The following is a 25801-nucleotide window of genomic DNA, read 5'->3' as shown; positions in this document are numbered from 1 at the left end:
AGGTTTGACAAGGGACTTTTGTCAGAGGGATAAAAGGAAATTTCTGAAGATGAAAACAATGCTTTATCTTTTGTGTAGTGCCCAGTTAGGAAGGGAAAGCGATTACTCTGGACTTAGCTCAGGAGTTAAGATTTGGGAGACCTGAGATTGAGTTTTACTCCGTACCATTGTCTCGTAGGGATGTATTGACAGTTTATGTTAGGTCCGTCAGATTCCTCCATCTGCCTAGAGGAACCCATAACCCCAGGGCCCGGCTTATCTGTAGTCTGTTTCACTGCAAAGAGAAAGGAGTGGGGGTGTGTTTTGTAGAGATTTGGGTTGTCTTTCAAACTCAGGAGGCGGGTATACCATCAAGGTCACCCACCCTCCCCAGAGACCCTTCCACTGGGATGCCTGGCCGCGTGGGTTCCTGGAGCCGGAAAGAAGTGAGGCTTGTAGCACGAGAAAGCGTGGGTGCCCGCCTGCGCCCTGCTGCGGGGCCCCTCCCTGGCACAGGGGCGCCGCACTGGGCTGGGCTCCAGCGCGCAGCGGGTTAAAGCGTGGCGGGGGCGGGCAGGCGAGGGGAGGAGTGTGCTGTGCTTTGCGGGCTGGGGGTGCGGAGCCGGGGAGGTGTGCAGAGCGCGGCGCTCGCGACTCCTTCCTCTCCTCTCCGCTCATCCGTGTGGCCGGCTCTCCGGCGCGCAGGGGGTTAAGTGCCTCCCGTGCAGAGCGAGGGGGCTGAGCTGGGGAGCTGCAGCTCGGCGCTCGCATTCAGATCCGTTAGAGCAGGAAGATGGCGACGGACGGGGCGAGCTGCGAGCCCGACTTCTCCCGCACCCCGGAGGACCCGGCGGGAGCCCCGGCAGCGGCGGCGGCGGCGGCGGTAACCGAGCTCCTGGGGTGGGCGCGTTGCAGGCGGTGGTTTGGGGTGCTGGGGCTTAACGTGGCGGGTTCCGCGGTCTACCAGGCTCTGCAGCCTTCTTTCCTCCCGGGAATACCTTTCGTCCCCACGCCACACCCCTACAACTGGAGGGGTGGGGCGGAAGGTGGCTGGGGGTTGCTCCCGATCTTCCCCTACAGCTGGAAAGCACCAGGTCCTTTCCTCCTGTTTTCCTTGGCAAGCCTTCCCTGCGGGGCACCTCTCCTGAGCCCACCCCTCTAGCCTCCCGAACCCTTTCCCTAAGCTTGCTGTTCCCGGTCCCACCCTCTCTGCACGCCCTCCTCTTCTCCCCCAACCCTTCCCACTCGCCCCAATCCCTGCTGGTTTGGCCGAGGGTGAATTGTGATGTATTTCCCAGCGAACTTGACCCCCTATTGTTTGCATCTCTGCCGCGCGCGTGTGTTTGTGGTATGTGTGTGTGTGTGTGTGTGTTTGTGTCAAGTATGGGGGAGCCTTAGAGCTGGACGCTTGTCACCTGGCCAGGGTTCTAAGAAATGTTCTGGGAAGGGGATGGGAAAGAGCACGATCTCTAGTTAGGTATAGGACAGGTGTGCAGCTGCCTATTGTGTGTTTGAGGATGCTTGGAGATGCCCCTGGGGAAAGTCACCACAGAAATCCACCGGTGGGTTGGGCTCAGGGCTGCCAGTGCCCGGGCATTGGCACTTCCTTTGACTCCTTGAAACCCCCTCCTCACCCCTCCTTGTTTCCCCTTTTTAGAGTTGTGCTGACAGAAGCTGGGGCGGGGGGGGAGGGAAAGAGACAGAGACCAACGGAGACTGAGACAGAGTCTGGTTCAGACCGAATTTTTGACATTAAAATCGCCTCTTTTTTTTTGGCTATATGTCCCGTGATACCTGCCCCTGTCCTCCCCCGCCTGCATCTTTTTATCTTGTGGGTGGAAATCAGAGCAGGTGACAAAGCCCCTACTGTTGAATAGAGCTGAACTCCATGTAATAGACGGAAAATGTTTTCAATATTTAGGGAAGCCTGGTTGTTTAGAGCAGCGTGGAACCTGTTTAAAAAAAAAAAGAGGCCAGCTCTGCCTGCCTGCCCTCCCATGGCCCTTCTCTTGCTTTAGTTATTTGCAGTGTGGGGTTCTGATGAAGTGAAGTAAATAATTTCTGTCAACCCTTCTGTCTTGTACCATACACTCTTCCTTCTTGATTCTTACTGCTTAAACTGAGCTTATATTTCAGTCAGAAACAGGGGACAGGGCCAAGAGTAAACAACAAAAATCTTTTCAACTTTCCCTAGCTAGCCTGCTTAATGTGATTTAACTCCCTAGAACCTTACCACTGGTGTAGGGAGGGAAGAAGGAAGGGGGTGGTGGTTAGGTGGGGATAGCGGTATCGGGGGTCTAGGGAGGTAGAGCATGCAGGGCCCGAATGAGGACTGAAAGGAGGAACATACAAGAGAAGTGAGGATTCAAGAGAGTAGGAGAGCTATTGATTTCTACTTTTGCAATTGCTAGATTTTGGTTTCTAGGTTTCAGAAGAATCCCTTTATTGACACTGGAATTTTTTATAAGGCATTAAGATGGCAAACGAAATAGTCCAATTTATGCTGTGGAAAATAAGACCAGTAGCCCCCCACCCCGTGAAACACAATCGAGACTGCTAGTAAGCCAGAAAGCAATTATGTGTTACTGAAAATGACCAGGAATCTTCCTGGGGTGGTGATGGATAAGGTGAGATAGTGAAAGTGAAAAAGATTTTTTCTTCTTAAAAAAAATTTTAAAAAGGTTTACTTTGTAGATCTCATTGCATACTTAGAATAAGTTTCTTTGTTGTAACCCTCAGGACTTTAATCACCCACTGAAAGTAAAGCAAAGCATAAACACTTGATTTATGGACTGTATCTGATTTATATATATTTGTTTAGGTCGTAAATCCAGATGGGGATGGTTAGGTTGATTTTTGTGATGTTGATGTTAGTTCTCTTTTTTATTGTTTAATAATTCATAAAATCCCAGGAGTCAGGTTGGTGTGTGTGTGCACGCGTGCGTGTGTGCAATTAGTTTGAGGTTTAATCTTGAGACTAGCCAGAGAAAATCTTAAGCTGCTTTCTATTTCCAGAGATTCTTTTAGACTAGATATGTTTTGGTGAGATTAATCTTTCAGCATTTTACAGTTTACCTTCTAAGTAACCTCTCTGCTTTTTTTTAATAGCTGTTAAAGCTTTTTTTCCTTTAAAAAAATGTTTTTTTTTTCTGAAGGTTTGTTTACTCTTTGTCAGCCTGTCACAATTGTCAGTTTAGTTGATGCCCTGAAGACTAATTTTAAATTAAAGTAAGAGGGACTAGAGAGGTGATATTTTCACACAAATGCAGTTTATCACCCAGTGTTTAAAAGTAAGAGATATTTTCAAGCTCCTACATGTTCTTGGCTGATTGAGTCCTTGCTACATTTTAAATTCTGTATGTTTTGGAAAGTATGGATTTTTATATTTTTTTTTAAAAACCTAGTTTCATTTTATTTCAAACTGGGTGTGTATTTCTTTTGCTAATGATGATTTAAATGATCCTTAAAAGCAAATTAGGTTATTTTTTGGAAGTTAGGTTTTCTTTTTTTCTGAAAGTTGATATATTTGGATGGTTGCCTGGAAACAAGTTTAATTTATAGTTTTTCACTTTAATATGATTTCCAGGGGAGTGTTTTAAATTCAGGTTGTGAAAGTTTTGTTTAGCTATTTAAATCCTAAAAGCCTACCTAGCCAGTGCATTGAAAGGGATGGTAACAATTAAGACTGCCAGTACTGTTGGTGTTATCGTATCAATTATCAAGTGCTGTCAACCATTCCAGGAGTCTGGTAGTGTTTTCAATTCCTTAGCCAAATATTGTGATTCTGGGAATTCATATTATCATTTCACAGTGGAAATAACTCCCAATGTATAGGATATCATGGAAAAAATGCTTTTCTATTTTCACCAATTAATTTTAGAAACAGGAGAGACAGAGATCATTCTGGGCTTTCCTGGACCTTGGTAGTCCAAGAAAGGAGTCAGTATGTGTGCAAAAGATTTAGTGTATGTTCTTTGTTGTCATAGTGATAGTGCCAGGGGAAAACTTAGGCAACAATTTTGTTTAAAAGTGCTAAATATCACTGAATGACTTACACCTGCAATGACAGTATTAATAATAAAAAAATAACAGTCACATTTTATATAATTTCCTGATGTCTTGCAGGTGAGTTTTGGGGTAGAGCAAGCAATGAAAAGATCTATCTTAACTGAAATGAAAATTATTGCTAAGCCATTTTCTTTCAAAATACAGCAAAAATGTAGTTATGGAGTAGCTGTATGTGATGGATGCCTTGCCTTATCACTTTTTAAAGGGGAAAACAAAGATTTACTGGATTAAAAACTGTGGAATTACTGATTTACAGTCTTTCCCAAAGATGGGAAATGTGTGGTATTTAACATTTTTTTTAAGGTTTGACATTTTTCTCTTTAATAATGGTAGTTTACACTTCTATAGCATTTTAAAGTTTGAAAAGTGCTCTACGGGATGCATTATCTCCTTTTCAGGCAGTAAACATTTATTTAAGTGCTTACTATATACCAGGCACTGATCTAGCTGGGGATGCTAAGAATGACAAAAGGCAGTCCCTGCTTTCAAATTGTTCATACAAAACACTATGTAAAAACAAGATGCATATGGGATAAATTGGAATTAATCAGCAAGGGAAGGCACTAAATTAAGGGGATCACCTTGGATTCCTGTAGAAAATGGGATTTTTGCTGGGATTTTTAGGAAGCCAGGAGGGAGAGATGAAGAAGAGCCTTCCAAGCATAGGAAATAGTGAAAACAGCTGTAATCTAGAACAGTGTATGCTAGAGAAAAGTAAAAATACTCAGCTGACATAGTCATGTTTTATTGCTTGAAGAGTCCTTAGAAATAATTGTATAGGCAAGGAAACTGAGGCCCTACATGTCTGATTTGGTCAAAGTCATCCAATTAGTGGAAAGTCTGGGATGTTGTAAGTATCCTTAGTTTTTGTAACTCAAACCCAGATTAGAAATAGTTTTGAACTCTGCAACCTTTACCAGCATAATAGTGTCAGTAGGTAGGCAGCATGGGGCATTGGAATGGGGGCTGGAGTTTAGAGGGGTAGAGTCAGAGAAAAGGTAGTTTCAAATCTTACCTCTGATATTTATAAGCTGTGTGACCTTAGGTAAGTCACTTAATGTCTTTCTGACTAGTCTCCTCATCTGTAAAATAAGGGTGTTGGACTAGATGAGCTGAAATGGTCCTTAACACTATAAGTCTGATCCTCGGAAGAGTTTAAACAATAGAACTTCAGTCCAACATTAAAAATTTGGTTACATAAGCATCGTTATGCATATCTTAGTGCTTTCATGGTCTCTTGTGAATAATTCCTCCACAGGTTTGAATAACTCCTTCACTGGTATAAATCATAGCCTACCAATGCTTTCTTAATTCTGTGTGATTTTTGTCCATACCCTCCCATAAATTCTCCATAAAAAATTGAGCTAACATCCCTGTCTCGATTTTTAACATGTCATGAATATTAGCCTAGCACTTGGGCTGGCCATATATCATCATCCCTCACTCTTCATATTTGACAGACCCACCTTTTCTAATATCACATTCTCCTGATTACATCTTTATTACTCCTCGATGTTCTCAAGTAATTTCGAGGTGCTTTTGCCTACTTACATGCACCATTCATCTCCATTGTCTTTTATATCACTCTGCATTTTGATTCTTCAGCTATCCTTGATTTGAAGCCATCTAGAACTATGGGGGAAATAGTGTGTTTAAAAAAATGAGTTTTTATGTTAGGTCTCATCTTAGGCCATCATTGAAAGTGCTGCTTAATTTTTCAAATATAACTCAGGCTGCACTCTTCCTTGTATTCTGTCCTAGGCCTGGCTCTTTGCTGAGCTGCAATGCTTGCCTAATATATTTTTGGGCTAATAAAGTGGGCTGCCCATCTAGCCACCCATTCTCATCTGGACAATATGTAGTCTTTATCAGCTTTTTTTTTCTTGTGTGATTTTTCAAGGCTAATCTTTTTTTTTTTTTTTGGAGGAGGGGAAGGCAGGGTAATTGGGGTTTAGTGACTTGCCCAAGGTCACATGGCTAGTAAGTATCTGAGGCCACATTTGGACTCAGGTCCTCCTGACTCCAGGGCTGATGCTCTATTCACTGCGCCACCTAGCCACCCCAAAGGTAATCTTTTTTGAATGGTCATATATCTTACTGAGGAGGAGACCTGTAGTATCCTGAGATGATGCCAGCAGTGCACTGTGGTCGGCAAATAGTAGCATGTAGATGACACCTTGCCAGCTAGAGGAAATTTCTGCTCTATTTGGACCCTTTGCAGGATGAACTCTATGACAGTGTAAACCTTGGTGAGCATGCAGAGGTATAGTGTGTCCCTCATCTATTATTTGTTTATCATTGATAATCAGAGCATCACTGAGCAAAATTATCACTATGGTTGCAACTATTAAGGCTTCCTGTATCATTTTAAAATATGTATGAAGGACGTCTGTTGAAATAGGGCCTGTAAGGGCTATATTTTGCTCTACCAAATCAAATGCTTTTTGTAATCAGCAGATAATAAATACTTCTTGTGTTCTCTGTACTTGCTAGTCTGCTTAGTGATTGGTGACATGTGGTCTGTTGCACAAAATTCTCTGCAAAAACCTATCTCTTCCTTTCTCATATTTTTAACAAGGATATCATCTATAGAGACACAGATCATTCTCATAAAGATTTTATGGACATCAGAATGTAGTAGGCATTATCTGTCAACTTTACCAACATCTCAGTCACCTTTCCTCTTCAATCTGATAATAATTTTTTAAAAATTGCTAATTCTCTCCCCCCTCATTGTTTTTTCCCCATATTATTTGTTGCTGTTTTGTTAAAGGCTATTGTCTGGTACCTTAAACCAGAGGTGTCAGACTTTCAGGCTGCAAGCTACCCAAAAACTCCCAAGTGGAGCCAAACCAGATTAAAATGTATTTGGGAAATGCTTAATAAAGTAAAAAAAAATTGCAGGGCAACATAGATAATGTCAACTTGTGATTTTCTAAGTCAGTATGCTCCCTAGCAGGATTCCTTTCTATTTGAGTTTGACACTACTGCCTTAAAATTTTCTTGGAAGTGGAATGACATGTAACTTAATTTCTTAGTGCCCCAGACATCTCTCTGACTATACCTTGCAGAGAAAGCACTGATGTGTATTGGTCAAAGAAATTCTTCACTGGAGCTCCCTGTAGCAAAAGCAGTCATAGGTCTGGTTATGTACCTATAAAGCTGTGCAGATATAGTACTGTGGAAGCTAGGATTTAGTCCTAGTAGAGGCCAGTTCATTTTCCACAGTGAACATAGTTCACAGCCATAGATCCATATCAGCCATTTGAAAAGTACACACTGTTCTATACAACACAGAATGGATAAGTATTGGATAAATTAGTACAACTCACCTGATTATAGAAAAGAAAACAGGGAGTGTGCATTACTACTGAAGTTTTTTTTTAGCTTAAATGTGTATTTATGTGTATATTAAGATTAAGAGAAATATTGACCGGTGGGTTAACAAATGATTGGCAGTGGATCATTGTAGCTAATTCAGTGAACATCATCATTGGTCTTTCTCTGCCTTTCCCCAGGTGATTCTCATATCCTATTTAAAACTTCCCCTTTCCCATGTCTAACTCTATTTCTTCCCTTTTTACATGGTTGCTTTGTGTTTGCCTTGTGCCCCTCTTTTCATTTTCATTTATGTGACTACCAGTTTTTTCCTTTTATTAAGAACAGGGATTGATAATGTGGGAATGACAATTCTTCCTTTTCACCCTCTTCCCCCATTGACTCCCAAGGATCCTGAACTCTCCTTTCAGTCTTGGTAGGCCTTTTGACGAGTCATGGTTGTCACTGAGATATTGGATTTGGGAAAATACAACTAAGAGGTAGATAGAGGGCAGGAAAGACTGGTATGAATCATTCAGGATACATTGTGGTCCAGTAGAGAGATTTGACAGTGATTTGAGCTGGGTTCAAATCATATCTCTGTTGCTTACTACCTATATAACTTTGTAGAGATCACTTAACCTCTTTGTCTCCCCTGAAAGATGAGGGAGGTTGGACTACTAGGTAGCTTGTGAGGTCCCTTTCAGTCATACTTGATCTAGGATCCTATATTCTAATCCATAGTGGGGCAAATTTAACTAATTAAATGCACTCAAAGAAGAATTTGAATAATGCTCTCCTTCGTGTCTTTCCCTGTTTCTTCCTTATCACAAGTACTGGATCAGAGATCGTATTTCTCTATTGAATATCTTAAGCAAAGCTGACATAACATTACATTAATTTCCAGTATTGCTTTGTCCTTTTTTGCAAATGGGCAACAGAAGAAAGAAAATAACTTTGTTATTGCTGAGGCTTGTAAAATTACATTAAGAAGTAGGTAGCACTGATTTATCAGTTAAGGAGTACCTATGCTGAGCACTGGAGATGTAAGTAAACCAGTTGTGTTAATAATAGTAGTCATTCTGCTGTCATAACTGTGACCATGACCTGACTTGATGTTAGTAAAAACCATACACACAGATATTGAGAACCATCTTAATGCCATGTGATTTCCAGTCAGTAGCCTTTTAATTCTTTTTATTTGCTCACACTGAATGTATTAAATATTTGCATTCATTCAGTAGGCTAAGTGCCAGTTAAAATGTTACATCCAGCAAATGCAATATAGCTGAGTTAATATTGCTGTGGGGACTGCATATTTATTTCCTGAGTACCTTTGCTTTGAAATCTTAATATTGTATTTAGACAACAGCAGAATTCCTTTAGAAGGTCTGAGTTCCAACTGAAAGCACATCATTTAATCTCTCAGTGTACCAGGTTACTCTTTTGAATATTAGTGTTGGGATTTGCCATTTCAAGCTGGATCTTGGAGAGAATATTTATAAATGCAATTTGAGCCTTTAAACATTTATTTCATCTTATTGCTGGCTCCTGCAGGTTATTTTAAACAAAGACCCTCAGCAGGACTGTTGTAACACTAAAAGACAAAAAAAATAGAAATAGGAAACATTGCTTTGTACTCTCTGAAGTGCCCTTTTCTAAAAAGGTGATGAGCTTATGGAGAAAGAAAGGAACTAGCCCTGGTTACATATCTGAGACTGTCTCCATCATTGGCTTGTTCTCTGGTTTTCATTTTAGTTTTCTCTTAGTCACATTTAATTGGACCCAGTAGCAGGTTCTGGTTGCTTTCTGTTTCCTAGTCAGTTTTATTGCTTCATGATCTTGTCCTTATTGCATACAATGTGCTGCTTTGCTATCTTAAACATAAGTGCAGATTGTTTGGCTGCATGTATATGTTTATGTGTATGTGTTTTGTCGAAAGAGGAGGTTCAGAGAAGAGTTAAAATAGGCAAGCTTGAAATGTTTAGATGCATTGATTTTAACCCTATGACTTTTAACACAGTAAACTTATGTTGATTATACTAATTCCTAATCACTCCAGTTTTCATCAGTTTATAGTAATAGAGGTTGACCACTTAGTTGCTTCTAAGAATGAACCATGGAACTGTGAGTGTGGCTTTGAAGACTATGAAGGCTGCCATGTTGTTTTCTCTGTTTGCATAGACTCTTGCTTTATACCAAAGCAGACAGACAGTTACATCCTATCTCTCACAAAGGAAGCAATAGTATAGTTTTCTTTTTTTTCTTTTTAAAATAAAAAAAGAACAGTTTTTAATGGTCTTTTTGAGGGGTCATGGTTGTCACTGAGATGTTGAGATTTGGGAAAATACAAATAACAAGAGGTGGAGAGAAGGCAGGAAAGAGTGGTACGAATCATTCAGGAGACATTGTGGTCCATTAGAAAAATTTGTAATTAATGATCTGTAAACCCTGAGAACCTAGCTCCTTGTGCTCTGGTTCCTTAAACTTAAAAAAGAGAGGAGAGAGGTATTAACCAATGAAGCAGTGTTGATGTGAAGAGGGATTGTGTGGTTTGAAAGTGCCTTGGAAAGATCTAGCATTTTAGAAATAAATATTCAGTGCCATTTCCCCCTGCATTTTTCTCAAAAGATTACTTCTATTAGGACACCTCAGCATTGTAGTTGGATACAATGTCAATTTTGTGACTTGGAGAAAATGTATTCTTGATCTCAGCTGGAAGGATGAATTTTAGGATGTTAGTCGTTCTCCTTATTCAGAGTATTCAAAATTTGGTCTTTGCCCACAAATTGCAAAAGACTCATTATTGCTTTCTTCTCTTTTTCCCATCGGTTCTTCCAAGTTGCTGCAAAACCACACATCCTTAGATAAAAACATTGAATCAGCTAGAAGAAAACAATGTGGACAGTTTCTAAATGTTCTAATAATTATTAGCACCGTAAGATCACAGCTCATGGAATTTTAGAGCTGGAGGAAGGAACCTTAGCGATCATTTTCATTTTACAGATGACAAAACTGGGTCATAGAAAGATGAAGTGATTTGCCTAAGGTCACACAGGTTGTAAGTGATAGAACCAGGATTCCAACCAAGGTCTGCTGACTCCAAATCTAGTGGTGTCCCACTATTCCATACCCTTTACCTAATAATAATAAATATTTATTACCAAAATATTGCATACTAAGATGAAAAGATAAGTCTGTAGAAAATGGCTTAAATGAATTTTCTAGGCCCTTTAGAACAATATTTTAGGCACAGATAATTATATAAGAAGTTTCCTGCAATCTAGTGATCTATCTGGGACGGTAGCCCCAAGGAATGTTCTAGAGGTCAGCTGCCACTCAAATTCTCTCGTGTATTGCTTCTGTATTACTGGTACAGTATTGGGGTGGGGGGGAGGAGGAGGCAGGAAAATGCATATTTTGAAACAGCTAATGGGCTGTGTGTTATTGTTAGCCATTTTTAAAAGGATGCAGGCTGCATACATGGATTTCTGATCAAGTGACAAAAAAAAATTGGATGCCACTGATCCAGCTCAACCTGTTCTAATTTTATAGATGAAGAAATTGAGATTTAGAGTAAGTGTGACACCCCAGGATTACACAACTAGCCAATGGCAGGCCTGGTCCTAGACCCCATGTCTCCTAGGTCCCATCCATTGTTCTTTCCACTTCAACATGATGTTTCCTGTGCTAACTTTCTAGAACAACTAACTGGGCTCTGGATTGCTTCTTGGAGAATTCACTGTTGCAGCATGTAGAAAGATGCAGGTCATTCTTCTGCTTTGAAGTGTAGCCCGTCTTCATACCTTCTATTTTTACCACCAATATTTCATGCTAGGAGGAGATCCTCTTACCCTGCACAAGTTGGCCGACTTCGGTCTTGCCCTGCCACGTCTAACAGAATGCTTCCCAAAGTAAAGAGGCCATTGTGGTTTTGAGTGAAGAGCCCTAACTTTGCAGTCAGTGTACCTGGCTTCAGATCCTATCTCTGAGGCTCACTGTCTTTGTGACCTTGGACAACTCAGCAAGTCAGGAAATATTTATTAAACTACTCCAATGTATGTGCCAGGCCTTCTGCTCAGTTCAGAGAAAGGCAAAAGACAGGTCCTACCCTCCCGGAGCTCTAATTTCTAATGGGGGAAACAGCAAACATGCTCTAAGTAGGATAAATAGGAAATAATCAAGGGAAAGCACTTGAATTAAGCCATTGGAGGAAAGGCTTCCTGTAGAATGTAGGACTTAAGCTGGGATTTGAAAGAAAACAGGGAAGCTGGGAAGGGAAATGGCATATTTTGCTCAAGGAACAGCAAGGGAGCCTTTGTCGCTGTGCTGAAGAGAGTGTGTAGGGTGCAGTGTGAGGGGGAAGAGAGCTGGAGAGGAGGTGTTTAGAAGGGCTTTGCCCATTGAGTTCCCCTGGAGCTTCATTTCCTCGGAGGTAAAGTGAAGGGACTGGACAATGTGCTTTCTTAGGACATTGCTGTCTGCAGACCTGGGCTCTCTCCCCGTCTGACGCCATGTGGCCAGAGCACTTGGCTGTTCCCATTGCATCTGCTGGCACAGTTAGTACTTTACTCTTGCCTGGGAGGTGTCAGCTTGGCCAGTGCCGAATTTCGGCAGTGGCAATTAGAACGTTCTTAGCTCAGTGATGGTTTTTGTCAATCTGATATGTGCTTAGCCAGAGAAAGCCAAAACAGAGCTGATTTTTTTCCTTCCCAAATGATCCAGAGCGATTGAAAACAGAACTATACTAAATGTGGATTTAATGGACTGCCTTTTCTTAAGGATGTACTTTTTGTCCATAAGTACTGTGCTCTGTGGGATCATTGTGTCCCAGCTGCTTCTCCAGAGGCCAGCCAGAGTACCTTTAGTTTACTTACACAGAGCTTTACAACGAGGTGATAAAATAAAAATTCTTCCTGCCCCCAGCCCTGAGTATTTTTCTTGGTAGATATCACAGGCTAGGAAATAAGAGTATAGAGATGAAATGTGTGAGTGCTTTTCAGGCCTCTGTAGAATTGAAAAGTAATTTTTTTCTTTAATTGAAAGGAAGTGGGAAAATGAAGCACCATCTATAAATCTTATTCTTTAAAACTGTGTACTGAGATTACCTTTAATGTTTCACTAAGCCTCTTTCTTTTATATCACTATCATCTTCCAAGATCGCTCTCTCCCCCTTACTCTCCCCTCCCCCACCTCCCTGGTAACAAATAAATACAGTCTAGCAAAACAAATCAATACCTTGACCGTGACTGAAATTGTATGCTTCATTCTGCCCATATAATGTACCTCCTCATTTCCAGGAAGTGGGAACCATGCTTTACCATCAGCCTGCCTAAGTCACAATTGGGCAATGCATTCATCTGAATTGTGAGGTATTTGAGTGTGATTTTCTTTTACAGTGAATGTGGTCATCAAATAAACTGTTATCTTGGTTCTGCCGATCAATGCCATTTTGAATGATTTAGTGAGCACTCTGTTTTAATTAATTCAGAAAGTCCAATTAAGATTAAGAATCTATATGCCAGGCACTATGCTAGCTGTCAGCATTAAACCCCCCCACCCCAAAATTAAACAATCCCTGCTCTTAAAAAGTGTTTTGTTGGAAGGAAACATGTAGAAATTGCTAGCTGCGCTAGCAGCTGCAAGGGTCCAGATGGGGTACATTTAAGGAACGAGGTTGGCTTCTGGACTGTAGCTCTGGTGGAAAAGAGGGATCCTATGAATTAGAGGTGAGGAAAGAGTGCATTTCAGGTCTGGGAGATAGCCTGTGCAAAAAGGACTAGAGATGGAAGATAGAATGAAGTGAACGGAGAACAGCACATTGTTCAATTTGGCTAGATCATAGCATCCCTGAAAGAGAGTACTATGTGGAAAAGTCAGCTTGGAGGCAGATCAGGAAGGACTTTAAAAGCCAAAGTAGTTTGTTTTTGAGTTTGGAGACAACAGAAAGAGCTACTGGATTTTCTTGAGCAGGGTAATGATGTGGTCAGACCAATGCTTTGAGGATATACATTTGGCAGCTGTGTAGAGGATGAATTGGAAAGGGCAGAGGACTGATTTGGAGGCTGTTGGAGTAGTCTAGCAGAGTGGTGAGTGTCTGACCAAGAGTGGTGGTGGTACAAATGGTAAGAAGGGAATAGAGAAGTCATGGAATCATAGGCTTAGAATTGGAAGAGACTTGAGAGGCCGTTTATTCCAAACCCCTCATTTTAGGGATGAGTAAACTGAGGTTCAGAGCGTTAACTGACTTGCCCAGAGTTTTCAGCAAGTAGTTGTGAGAGACAGGATTTGAACCTAGGTCTTCCCTAATCTAAGTCGGGCTCTATGGTGAGTTTGAGGAAGTCTTACAGGGCATTCAGATGGAGATGTACAATAGGCATTTGGTTGTGCAGGAAGCAAGTTCAGGAGGGCTATGAGTTGGAAAGATACAGTTCTGGGAATCATCTGCATAGAGACAATCATTAAAAACATGGCAGTTGATGAGCTCTTCTAGAAAGGGCAGAGTCCTGGGGAACTCAAAACAGGGACATGGAAGAGGCATAGGGAGGATCCAGGAAAAGAGAATGAGAAGTAGTCAGATAGGCAGGATAACCAGAGGAGAGCCATGCATGAAAACTCCAGAAGAGATGCTCCTGAGAGCTCCAAAAGAGTAAGTAAGCTCTGTGAAAAGGCCATTCCCTTAAAAAAAAAGGTCTTTTATTGTAAACCTACCAACAAACATTTTCAGTGTATAAAAAAGGCAACATGAAAGAGGATTGTAGAAGATGCTATGAGCTATTGCAATTAATAGATCATTGGTAATGTAGAAAGCAGTTTGATAAGTGAGAAGGTGAGAAGGCAGATTGCAAAGGGTTGAGAAGCTTAAATAGCTTTTTCTAGCTCTTTGTTGAAGAAAGACAGGATACAATAATAGCTTAAGAGGTTGGCAGCATTAAGTGAAGAGTTTGTTTTGTTTATAAGATGGGGAGAAATGGGGATAATGTATAATGTTTTCCCCCTCTAAATTGTAGACAACATTATTCGATAACTCTTGACTTATATCTCTTCTTATCTGGAGAAAATTTCTCTTGAGAATGATTGGGGAAAATGGGGTTAGACAACCTTTCTTATCACCCGAAGATATGGACAATTTCACTTTTATTTGAACTTTTCTTCATTCTTTTCTTAATGTCTTAACACTGTTTTATTTTCCTTGAACACAAAAATATATAATTTGAAAAATAAAGTTAGAGAAGAAAACTCCCAGATTTAATGGTTAGTAAAAAGAGATTACAACCAATTTTTCTTCTTTATAACCTCAAAATTTATTTATCTGGCAATTCCGTTTGTACAAAAGTAAAAGGGTCAGCAGGATGTAGTGGATGGAGGGCTGGCTTAGGTATCATGAAAATCTGAGTTTAAGTGTGACTTTCTGTACACATTGAGTTTGTGACTTTGAACAAGGCACTTATCCTTCTGGGGATCAACTCCCAGGCAATATCAAAGACTAAATTTTTAAGTCTTGTCAATTTTACATCCCCAGCTTTTCTCATATCTTTCCTTATGGGCCCAGCCCTATTTTAGGCCCTCATTACCTTTCACCTATGCTATTGCAGTAGTCTCCTCCTTGGACTTCCTTGCTACAGATGCCTTCCCCAGCCAACCTTCCAAAGTTCCCCTACTCAGTAAATTTCATTGGCTCCTTGCTGCCTTTAGGACCAAATACCAACACTTCATAACCTGGCTCCCACCTGCCTTTCCAGATATATTGTACATTGTGTACTTTATTACTCTCTACAGTCTAGCCTTCTTGCTTCTCTTTAGACACAGCTTTCCATGTCCCATCTCTTGTATCTGCATGGGCTAGCCTCCTGCCTGGAATATCTGCATCTCTACCTTTAAAATCCTTACTTTCCTCCAAAATTCAGCTCCAGTGCCACTTCCTACATGAAGTTTTTCCTGATCCCCTGCCCAAACTTGGTAGTATATATCTCTTTTTCTTAGCCCATTCTTCCTTCCTCTGATTATTTATGTTTTGTTTATTTTGTAGGTAGTTATTTATGAACATATTATCTCTCTGGATAAAATGTAAGGTCCTTGTGTAACACAGAAGGTGCTTAATAAATGCTTGTTGATTGCTAGAGGATATTTCCTCACACCACCTGTCTATACTGATAAAACCCATGTTCAAGAAAAAAAATTAAAGTTATATTCTTTAAAAAAAATTTCCATATTAGTCATGTTGTAAAGAATTGGAACCAAAGGGAAAAACCATGAGAAAGAAGAAACAAAAAAAAAAAAACAAAAGAGAGAGTAAATAATGTGTTTTGATCTGCATTCAGACTCCATAGTCCTTTCTTTGGATGTGGACAGCATTTTCCATCATGAGTCTTTTGGAATTGTCTTAGATTCTTGCATTGCTTGAGAAGAGCTAAGTCTATCAAAGTTGGTCATCACACAATGTCGCTGTTATTGTATACAGTGTTTTCCTGGTTCTGCTCACTTCACTCAGCATCAGTTCATGCAGGTATTTTTAGGTTTTTCTAAAGTCTTCCTGCTCATCATTTCTTATGGAACAATAGTATTCCATTACATTCATATGCCTCAACTTGTTCAGCCATTTTCCCAATTGATGGGCATCTCTTCAATTTCCAGTTCTTGGCCAACACAAAAAGAACCATAAAGTCATATTTCTTGCTGATAGTTTGTGAGACAAGGAATAGAGTGCTGGACCTGGAGTAAGGAAGACCTGATTTCAAATTTGACTTCAGACATTTTTCTCTCTGTGTGACCCTGGGCAAATCACTTAACCTATTTGCTTCCATTTCCAAACCATAAAATGGAAATAATAATAGCACTTATCTCACAGAGTTGTTGTCAGGATCAAATGAGGTAATGGTTTTGAAAGCACTTAACACAGTGCCTGGAATATTGTAGTTGCTATATAAATGATTATTCCCTTATTCCTTCCCTTCCAGTTTGGTCAAAATACCTTGAGTTTATTTGTAGAACACCTTGAAAACTTTTAGTTATCTTCATATACATGCCTTTTAATATTGATAGCATTTCTGTAGGAGTAGGAATAAAGAGTTTTAAAATGATACACCTTGGGGTGGCTAGGTGGTGCAGTGAGCAGAGCACCGGCCCTGGAGTCGGGAGGACTAGGATTACTGTAGTGGTTTATTCCTGGGATATACATAGTATATTATTTTGTTCATAGGCATTGCACCTGTAGTATGTGTGAATTTGTGGTGTATCAAGGTTTTATTATGCCAGGATTCTATTGATGGGCCATCGTATTGATAGGAAACTAGATACGGAGATGTGTTTTTATTACCCTTGATCACTTAATGAGGTGATATAACCAGGTCAGATGCCTTGATCTCCAATACAAATCAGCATCCCTGTAGTACATTATACTCTTTGTCATTCCTTAATTCAACAGGCATTTATTAAGTTCCCATTCTGTGTAAGGCATGGTGCTCGGTGCTGAGGGTACAAAGACCAGAACTGAAATAGTCTCTGCCCTCACAAAGCTTATATTCTTCTGCAAGATATACCATATAAACAAATAAGTAAGGTCAGTGTGTGTGCAAAATAATGCAAAACAATTTCAAGAGAGAATGCAAATAACTAGGGAGATCAGGCAAGGACTTGGGTAGGATGTGGCCCCTGGAAGGCAGAGATTCTGTGAGAATGAGATGAAGAGGGGTCATATTCCAGATATGGTAGATCACTTGTGGAACGACACGGAGGAGGGATGTCTAATGTCTTGTACATAGAGCCGCTAGTAGTAGGTTAGTTCAGCTGGCAGAGAATACGAAAAGTGAGTGTATTGGTAAGATGGAGTATTTGGTTTATGAAGCTTTGGAAGATAATTAATTCAAGTCTTTAAAAGAAGCTGAAGCAACATTAATTAAACACAACACATAAATAACAGCTCCTCTCAGCTCAGTGGGAAAAAAAAACAAGTATCTGTCTTTTTTTATGGTCAAGATGTTAAAATTATTGGACCGGGGTTAAAAGATTTCCAAAGAAATGGCTCTTAGAAAATATATCTTGTCTTTACCTGTTAAAAACATACATTCTCCTGATTTTAACTATTTTCATATATATAGAGCAAGGCTCTAAGGTAGATTTGGAAATAGATGATCTCTAAGGCTACACATTCTTTTTGTTTTTGCCAACTTAATTTTTCTCTTCTCATTTCTCCAAGTACCTATTGTTGATCTAAGAGTAATAAAAAAAAAATGACCCAAACTTACCTTAAGGACATTAGCAACAACTAGCCACCCTCCTACAGATTAGTAACCTGTGTTCCTCTCTTTTACTTTCAATATTTCCTTGCTACAGCATTCTGTGGTGCAAAGAATGCTGAGATTGGAATCAGAAGACCTGGGTGCAAATCCTGCCTCTGTTTCCTATTACTATATGGCCTTGGCCAAGTCCCATACCCTCTCTATGACTTAAATCTACACAGGATCATAGAGGCATTTGGTTTATTATAGTATCTTTCACAACTCTATATTTGTGATCCTATGATAGGAGTGCAATTTCATGTATAGATGGCAGGATGGGTCCAGAAAGATACTAACATTAGATCAGAACCATATCTTGTTCCGCCATAGCACAATGCTGTGTTTTAGAGCAGTCAGTTGTTGGTTGATAGAAACACTCTCTTGGAAACTTAATAGCTCTATTTATTCCTGTTCTTAAAAATCTTATGTAAGAGCATAAATGGAATGGATTTGATGACCTGGAAGATGGTTCCTGTAGAGAAGATGCACTAACTAGTCCCATTAGAATAGGCAACCAGATGGTGCAGTGGGTAGAATGTTGAACCTACAGGAAGACCCAAGTTCAGATCCCTCCTTAGGCACTTCATAGCAGTGTGAGGCTAGGAGAGTCACTTAACCTCTTTTTTTTTTTTTCAATTTCCTCACCTGTAAAATGAGAATAATAATCGCATGCTAATCTTTGTAAAGCATTTTGGAAACCTTAAAATGCTACATAAATACTAGCTATAATTATCCTCGTTGTTAAAAAAAAGTTTGCCACTTTTAGACAATATGTGGGCAGAAAATGAATTCATGCCATAAAATTGAGAGAGTATTTATTGGCTATATGAAAATACCCACTGCAAGACTTTAAAAAAAAATCCAATTTACAAATATTCAAATTATATACTGCTCTACAAGAAATGTATTGTATTACTGGGTGGCAGTTTCTGTTCAGATAATGAAAGATCCAGGGATTGCATAATCTTGAGGGTCTTTCATATTGGATTCGTTCTGGAAATTGAACTTGATCCTCCCTGGAATGAAATATGCCTGCTCTCTATGTACTTCAGCCTACTATACCTCCATCTTCTAACAAGACTTGTTAAGTCAATTAGTCTTTAAAAAATTTAGTTTCTTCATTTATAAAAATGGGGTTAATAATACTTGCAAAATTTGCCTCACAGGGTGGTTGTGAGGAAATGACTTTGTAAACCTTAATTAAAGTGATGTGAGAATGTGAGTTACTGTAGGCTCAGTGGACCTGAGTACTAGCCTGGGCTCTGGGACCCTTGAATCTGCCTGACTGGTGGAAGTATTCTGATGTTGTCCAAATAATTCCATTTGGAAAATATTGTCCATATGCTGGGGAAGCTCCTTGGAGGGAGAACTTTTGATGGTGGTTGATGGATTTAAGGGCAGAGATGGAGTTTGGCTGCTGGCCATTCCGTTTCCACCTTCCATTCCTGAAGGATGAGGACTACCCAGCTGCCACCGGGCAATTATCCAAATGCCTGGTGGGATAGTCCAACCATGGATGTGCCAAACAATTGGAATAAAAATTGCTAGGCTATTTTTATAACATTTGGAGAATGGAAATGTTGAGCTGAGCCACATATTTCTTTTAAAAAGTGGTGTTTTCAACACATTATTTCTCCTTTGCAGAAAAAAGAATTTGATGTGGACACACTCAGTAAACCAGAGCTGCGAATGCTTCTCAGTGTAATGGAAGGAGAACTGGAAGCTAGAGACCTAGTCATAGAAGCCTTGAGGGTAAGTTTCTTTTCAGATTCTATTGCTGTGGTAAAATCCAGGTATAATTAATCCTTCTACCAAGGGATAGCCCCTAAACTCCTTTGATTTCTATTTGGTCAAACAGCTTCAAGTGTCATATTCCATCTATAGTGGTTTTGGAGGGTTTTGGGGTAAAACGTTTTATTGATGACTTTTCTTTTCATATCACATTAATTTCTTAATGTATCCCTCCCTGTCCTACCCAGTAAACCTCTCTTTAATGTAACATATTTTTTAAAAAATCCAGCAAAACCACCCAACACATTGACTCTGACAGCATATGAAATATTCCATGCCTATCATTCTTCACCTCTTCAGTGAAAGGAACATAGTCCATTTTTTCATCTTTCCTTTGGCCAAGATGAACCATTATTATTCTTCCTATTTACATTGGCGTAATTGTGTATCTTGTTTTCTTGGTTTGGCTTTCATCACTCTATATCAACGTATATATGTCTTTCTGTGTTTCTCTGAATTCCTTATACTTGTTGGTTTTTATTATGGCCCAAGAATATTCCATTACATTCTTGTACCAAAAATCCTCTATCCATTCCCAAATGGATGGGCCTCCCCTTTGTTTCTAGTTCTTTGTTACCACAAAAAGTGTTGCAATGAATATTTTAGATGAAGTCTTTGTTTATGTCTTTGACCTCCTTGAAATTAGGTTCCTAGCAATGGCATCGCTCAAAGAGCATAGATATTTTGTACATTTGAGGGGATAATTTGTGGGAAAAAGAGAATAGCCCCCCAGATTCAGTTCCCTAGTATGTATGAGCCTAGGAAGAATAAGTCCTGAAAGCCCCTGCTATTCTCGACAAAGATCTGAAGGAGAATGAAAGCTGGTTCAGTCAGTTTAGATGTTTGATAGCTCAGCTGGTCACCTTCATCAATGCCACCTGTAGCTTATTATTATAAGAACATAGTAGGTTTTAAAATTGTGCTTTATTATCATTATTGACATTATACCTTAGCAGGCTGCATGCTGTTTGATAATTCTTCACTTCTTGGGTAATTGGTCCCCAAAACTTTTTTTTTGCCTTTTGGAGGGCAATTGGGGTTAAGTAACTTGCCCAAGGTTACACGGCTAGTATTTTTGTGTGGGTGTTAAGTGTCTGAGGCCAGAACTGAACTCGAGTCCTCCTGACTCTAGGGCTGGCGCTTTACTCACTGCGCCACCTAGCCTCCCCCAAGTCCCCAAAACTTTTAATTGGCTGCCCCCATATATGGAATTCTCTCCTTCCTCACCTCTGCCTCCTGGTTGCTTTGGATTTCTTCAAGTTTCAGTTAAAGATCCACCTTGTGCAAGAAGCCTTAATGCCTTCCCTCTGAAATGGGAAGTTTGTACTTAGTCTTCTGGAAGTTGTTCTATCTCCCTCCCTTCCCCCATCACAACCCCCATTACTTTGTAAGCTCCTGGAAATCAGGGATTGATTTTTTTCTTTGTCTTTTTTTGTATTTTTAGCACTTTTCTTGAATTTTGTTCCTTTCATGTAAAAGTATATAGGGAAGACAGTGTTTTGTGAATCAAAAGTGAGCTTTCTTCTCTAACTAGTACTGAAGGAAGGTAGGTGAGAAGATGGGCTAGGTGGATAGAAAGGTATGGATTGTAGCAAACCTTAGGATATGCCAACCTCCAATCAGTGGAACATGGAGAAAGCAGGCATGGAATTCAGAAAAAGTTGGTACCTTCTGAAATTGGTTACAGCAAATACTTTCCAGAATTGGTGAACTAGGAAACAGGAATGCTGGTTGGAGTAATTCAGTTCAAAGAAAGAAGATAAGATGTTTCAGGAAAGAAGGAATGTACTTGGAGTAGTGATACTTAAGTCCAAAATTACAAGAATGTTTTTTATGATGAGTCTTGCTGAGCATTTTCATGGTTGGCTTGGTGCTGTGGTGTTCATTTTGTTTCTATCTCAATGTGTAATGATCACTGAATAAAGATATATTTACTAGAATGCTTAATGTGGGCACAGAACAGAATGATGGCCATCCAAATAACCATCATAGATTAGATGGGAGAGGGTACAAATGCAGAGCTCCCTATTGAGGCTGATTGAGTCATTTGTTCTGACCAAACAAAGTGGAATAATCTGTCTGTAGCCTAGCTTTTTCTCTATCCTTTTCACAATTATCCTGGGAGATGCTGTCTAGTGTGTAACTAACTCCTTGTGATAACTTATTTCTGTACCTGGCATACAAACCTTAAGGGAACTCAATGGGCTTTGTGTATTTATGGGTTTTGTAAGCAATTGCATGTAATTTTTGATAGACTTAAAGGGCAATGTCATCATATACAAATAACAGTAGAGGAAAGAGCATGATTTACATGCTAAGGGACCTAGGAGATCATCTAGTCTGACCTCTCCATGTTACAGATAGTAGCAGACTTGCAACTGGAACTGGGGTTAGTTGGATTTTTTTCCACTGTGCATGAAGCTGCTTCTGAAAGATGCTGATTTTTCTGAATGATGTGATTATAGATACTTAAAAATATGTTTCTACATTGTGCACTTTCTCCTATTTTCTCTGTTGTTTAATCATATGAGCTTCCAAGGGTTCAACTCTCACCTCTATGGAGACGACTTCCAAATCTATTTATCCAGCCCTTATTTCTCAACCGAACTCCAGTCTCACATTGCAAACTGCTTGATGGGTATCTTTACCCCATTGTCCTTTCAAACTTAAGTTATCCAAAACAAAACCCCTTAGCTTTGTTTCCAAACCCACCCTTCTTCCTAGCTTTCCTATTTCTCTTTAAAGCAATACCATTCTTCCAGTCACCCAGGTTTGCAAGCTGGGAATTACCCTTATCTCTTCTTTCTCACGTACCCTCCCATACCCACTCTGTTGCAAGATCTTCTTGGTTTTACTTCTCCAACATCTTTTCCCCCATCTCTTTCTTTTCATGCACTTCTCCACTACCCCGTCACTCACATGGCCCCTCCCCAGTTCATAATTGTCATTACCTTGTACTATTACAGAAGCTTCCTAATTGGCCTCCAGTATCTCCTCTCCAGTCCACCCACCATATAGTTGATAAATTGATGATCTTAAAAAACACGCTTGACTATCTCATTCTCCTGTTCAGGAAACGTTAGTGGCTCCCTGTTGTCTCTAGGGTAAAAAAAAAAAAATAAATGTATCTGTTTAAAATGTAAAGGCCTTCACAGTACAGCTTTGTCCTTTCTCCCTAGGCTGCACTACCTCTCATGCACTGTGTTTTTTCTGGCCCACTTCCTGATTTCCATACATGACGCTCTATCTCCCACTTTCATAACTTTACATAGGCTGTTGCCATCCCTAAAATGATCTCCCTTCCCACTTCTTCCTCTGGAAACTCTAATCTCTCTTCAAGGTCAGCTCAAGTTCTGGTTCCTTCCAGAGACCTTTCCTTTTCCCCTAATTTTTTTCCCCCATAGCATTGTATAATAATAATAATAAAAGATGATTGCACATGAAATTGCAGATCTACTATGTACAATTTGCTATTCCTTTTTAAATATATAATAAAGTAATCATGTCCTTATTTTACCCACGCCTCTAGTCCCTCCCTTAACTTCTCCCTCCTCCTATATCCTAATCCAAGCACGAAAAGTCCCTTCCTGATCCCATCCCCCAGTTTTCTCACCTCTCTACAAGTTCAGAAGACTACCACGCCCTTCCAGATGTACCCATTGTTTCTTCTTTAACTGAGATGAGCAAAAGGTTCCAGTTTTACCAACCCTGCTTCTTTTATTAGTTCTTACTTTCATGCCTAGTTCTTATGAAATAATTGCTCATTTTAACCTTCCTCTACATTCTCCAAAATACTTTGTATTTTTTAGGTGTTTAATAAATTTTATGTATTGTATACATATATGTGCAATATATGCATATGCTCTATACATGTGTGTCTGTATGTGTATATACAGCACATATGGGCTCTATACATCTGTGTGCTCTCTCTATGTTTGAGTATAAAATATGTATATATACACATACATATAAACATATATATGCATGTATAAAAATACACATATACACTCATATACATTTACATATCTACAAAAATCTTTTCCTCAGCATAACATGAGCTCCTTGAGGGCAAGAACTGTCAGCTTTTTTATTAGTATGCTTGGCACAATGATAGTTACTACTAATAAATTCTTGTTGACTGATTTATGAAGTAAATACTTAAGAAGGGAAGATTGTAGAGGTTGAAGCAACACTACAGGCATTCTGATCTAACCTTATCTAAAAGCAGGTAGGATCTTTATCATATCAGAATTTGGGAAAATATAGGAGTTACAGAAAATTCAGTTTTATGATTTAATGACTTTGTTTTTCATTAGCAATTGATTCTTTGCCATTGAGGAGTACTTGGAGCCAGCAAAAAAAAAAAATCCTTGCTCTGTCATTTTTAATGGCCTTTTTTTCTTAGCTGAAGAATGCCATTTGGAGAGAAAATGTCTCTGGAGAAAGGAAGAATGATGCTAACCTTTAGTCGCATTTAGCATTATGAGAAAATAGATAAAATCTCTGAAGTAAGAATTGAAATGTTCTGATGTCTGATCAGTCACCAACCAGCACTATAATAAACTGTTTTTATCTGATAAGAATGAAAAAGAGTTACATATTTTTAAAATCACTAATAAATTCTTTTTAAATACTCAGACCATTCTGTATTTGTGCAAATACTGGTATTTGCACTTGTCAGATTTTTAAACTATGTACTGAAGTGGGATAAATAAGTAGGCTAGCAATTCAGTCATGGGATATTGCATCAAAGATTCACTTTTTATTTTAAAACAAAAACTGTGTTGATCCCTGTAATGGCACAGACAAAAACTGGGCATTTGTAGTAATGATGATTCTCTCTGAAAATATCCAATTCCAGAATTATACTAGATTTGCACATAAGTGTTTACTTTTTCTAACTTCTAAGAGCTTTCATTACTCCAAGTATGCAGAAGACCTTGTTTTCTCACAGTCTCTGTTGTGCAACATTGTGGCATGGACCCAGAACACAAATTTATAGTTAAGCTTTGTTGAAACTTAAATGGCTGTAATTTATTACTAAATTCAAATTGTGGCCATTAAAATTTTTTATGCATTTAAAACAAATTGTTTTGAATGGATGCTTTAATCTTGAGTTAATTCAGATTTACTTACTGGGTTTAGACTCTTTCCCTAAATCAGTGCTTTTAAATATTCATGTGAATACATCTCTCTTTTTTCCCTACTTGCAAAATCTAAACTGTTTTTTAAAAATTTAAGCACAAAAAAAGGTTATGACTTCATTTCAAGGTAATGGCTTTCAAAGACAGGCACATCTTCTGACTAGATTAATAAATCTGGTACAATTTTATGATGCTGACAACACAAATCATCATTTTCCCTTAAGGACTGTTGCTTGCTTCCTTCAGTTACACTCTCAAATTTAGCAATTCAAGACTCCTCATGTTATCAGTTTTCACATATTTTTCAGTAAAAGCAAAATGTTTTAGCATTTAAGTAACTATGAAGAGCTAAGAAACTCTTAACTTTCTCATCTTTCACATTAAACCTTAACTCCGCCCCCCCCCCCCAAATCTTTGTCTCAGGATCTGATAGAACAAAGAGGTCATCTTGGAAAGTTCACTGTATCTCACATAACAGATCACATGCAAAGAATTAAATATATGTTTTTCTCTTAGGCCAAGTCTCCTGAATAGCTATAAAATGATAGGACAGTCTGTTCTTTTTATCGTTAACCTTTTGGTTAAGTTGCTTACTGAAAAGTGTGGCAGTTTAATGGTTCCAGATGTGGGGAAACTGCAGCCTCTAGGTCACATGTGGTCAGTGGATTGAGTCAAAGGGCCACGCTTGAGGACCTAAAGGATCATATGTGACATTGAGGTCACAGCTTCCTCACCCCTGGTTACCCTTTTTATCTGAACCTTAGAATCCCTCTCTTTAAGGCTCAATTTATGTGCTGCCTCCAGTTGGAAGCCTTTCCTTATTATTACTGTCTCCATTTTCCCCAGATATATATAGTCATATATTTACATGTTCTCCTCATCTTAGTTTCATCTGCAAAATGGACATAATAATAGCACCAATCTCACAAGATTGTTATGAGACTCTAATGAAATAGCATGTGTAAAACACTTTGAAAACATTAAAGGACTACATAAATTCAATAATATGTTATTATATTATGACATGTTATAATAATATAATTACAATTAATATAATATCATAAGATTTACTGTTATGCTGTTGTTGTATTCTCCCAGAAAAACTCAGTTAAACAATTTGTTTTGTTTTTGCTTTTTGGAGGGCAATTGGGGTTAAGTGACTTGTCCAAAGTCACGTGACTAGTTTTTGTGTTAAGTGTCTGAGGCTGGATTTGGACTCAAGTC

The 25801-nt window shown here is 39.3% G+C and overlaps 1 protein-coding gene across 5 annotated transcripts in view; it reads left to right on the top strand.

Moving 5' to 3' along the window:
- Positions 1-543: 543 nt before the first annotated feature.
- CTTNBP2 (cortactin binding protein 2) overlaps positions 544-25801 on the top strand; it is a 201426-nt gene continuing 176168 nt past the window's right edge. For 2 of the 5 annotated variants that reach the window (XM_069107095.1, XM_069107091.1), the window contains exons 1-2: positions 545-862; positions 19287-19394. In XM_069107095.1, coding sequence (XP_068963196.1) covers positions 773-862; positions 19287-19394 — 198 coding nt within the window. In that variant the 5' untranslated portion in view covers positions 545-772. Of the gene's footprint in view, positions 863-1038; positions 1074-19286; positions 19395-25801 lie in introns of those variants that run through there. The other 3 variants (XM_069107094.1, XM_069107092.1, XM_069107093.1) reach the window with 3 other exon arrangements.

This window comes from Petaurus breviceps, unplaced genomic scaffold, assembly GCF_028583685.1.
Source record: "Petaurus breviceps papuanus isolate PSGF00001 unplaced genomic scaffold, PetGlider_PUasm1.0 84, whole genome shotgun sequence".
NCBI lineage: Eukaryota > Metazoa > Chordata > Mammalia > Diprotodontia > Petauridae > Petaurus > Petaurus breviceps.
This window is presented reverse-complemented; position numbering and strand designations above follow the sequence as displayed.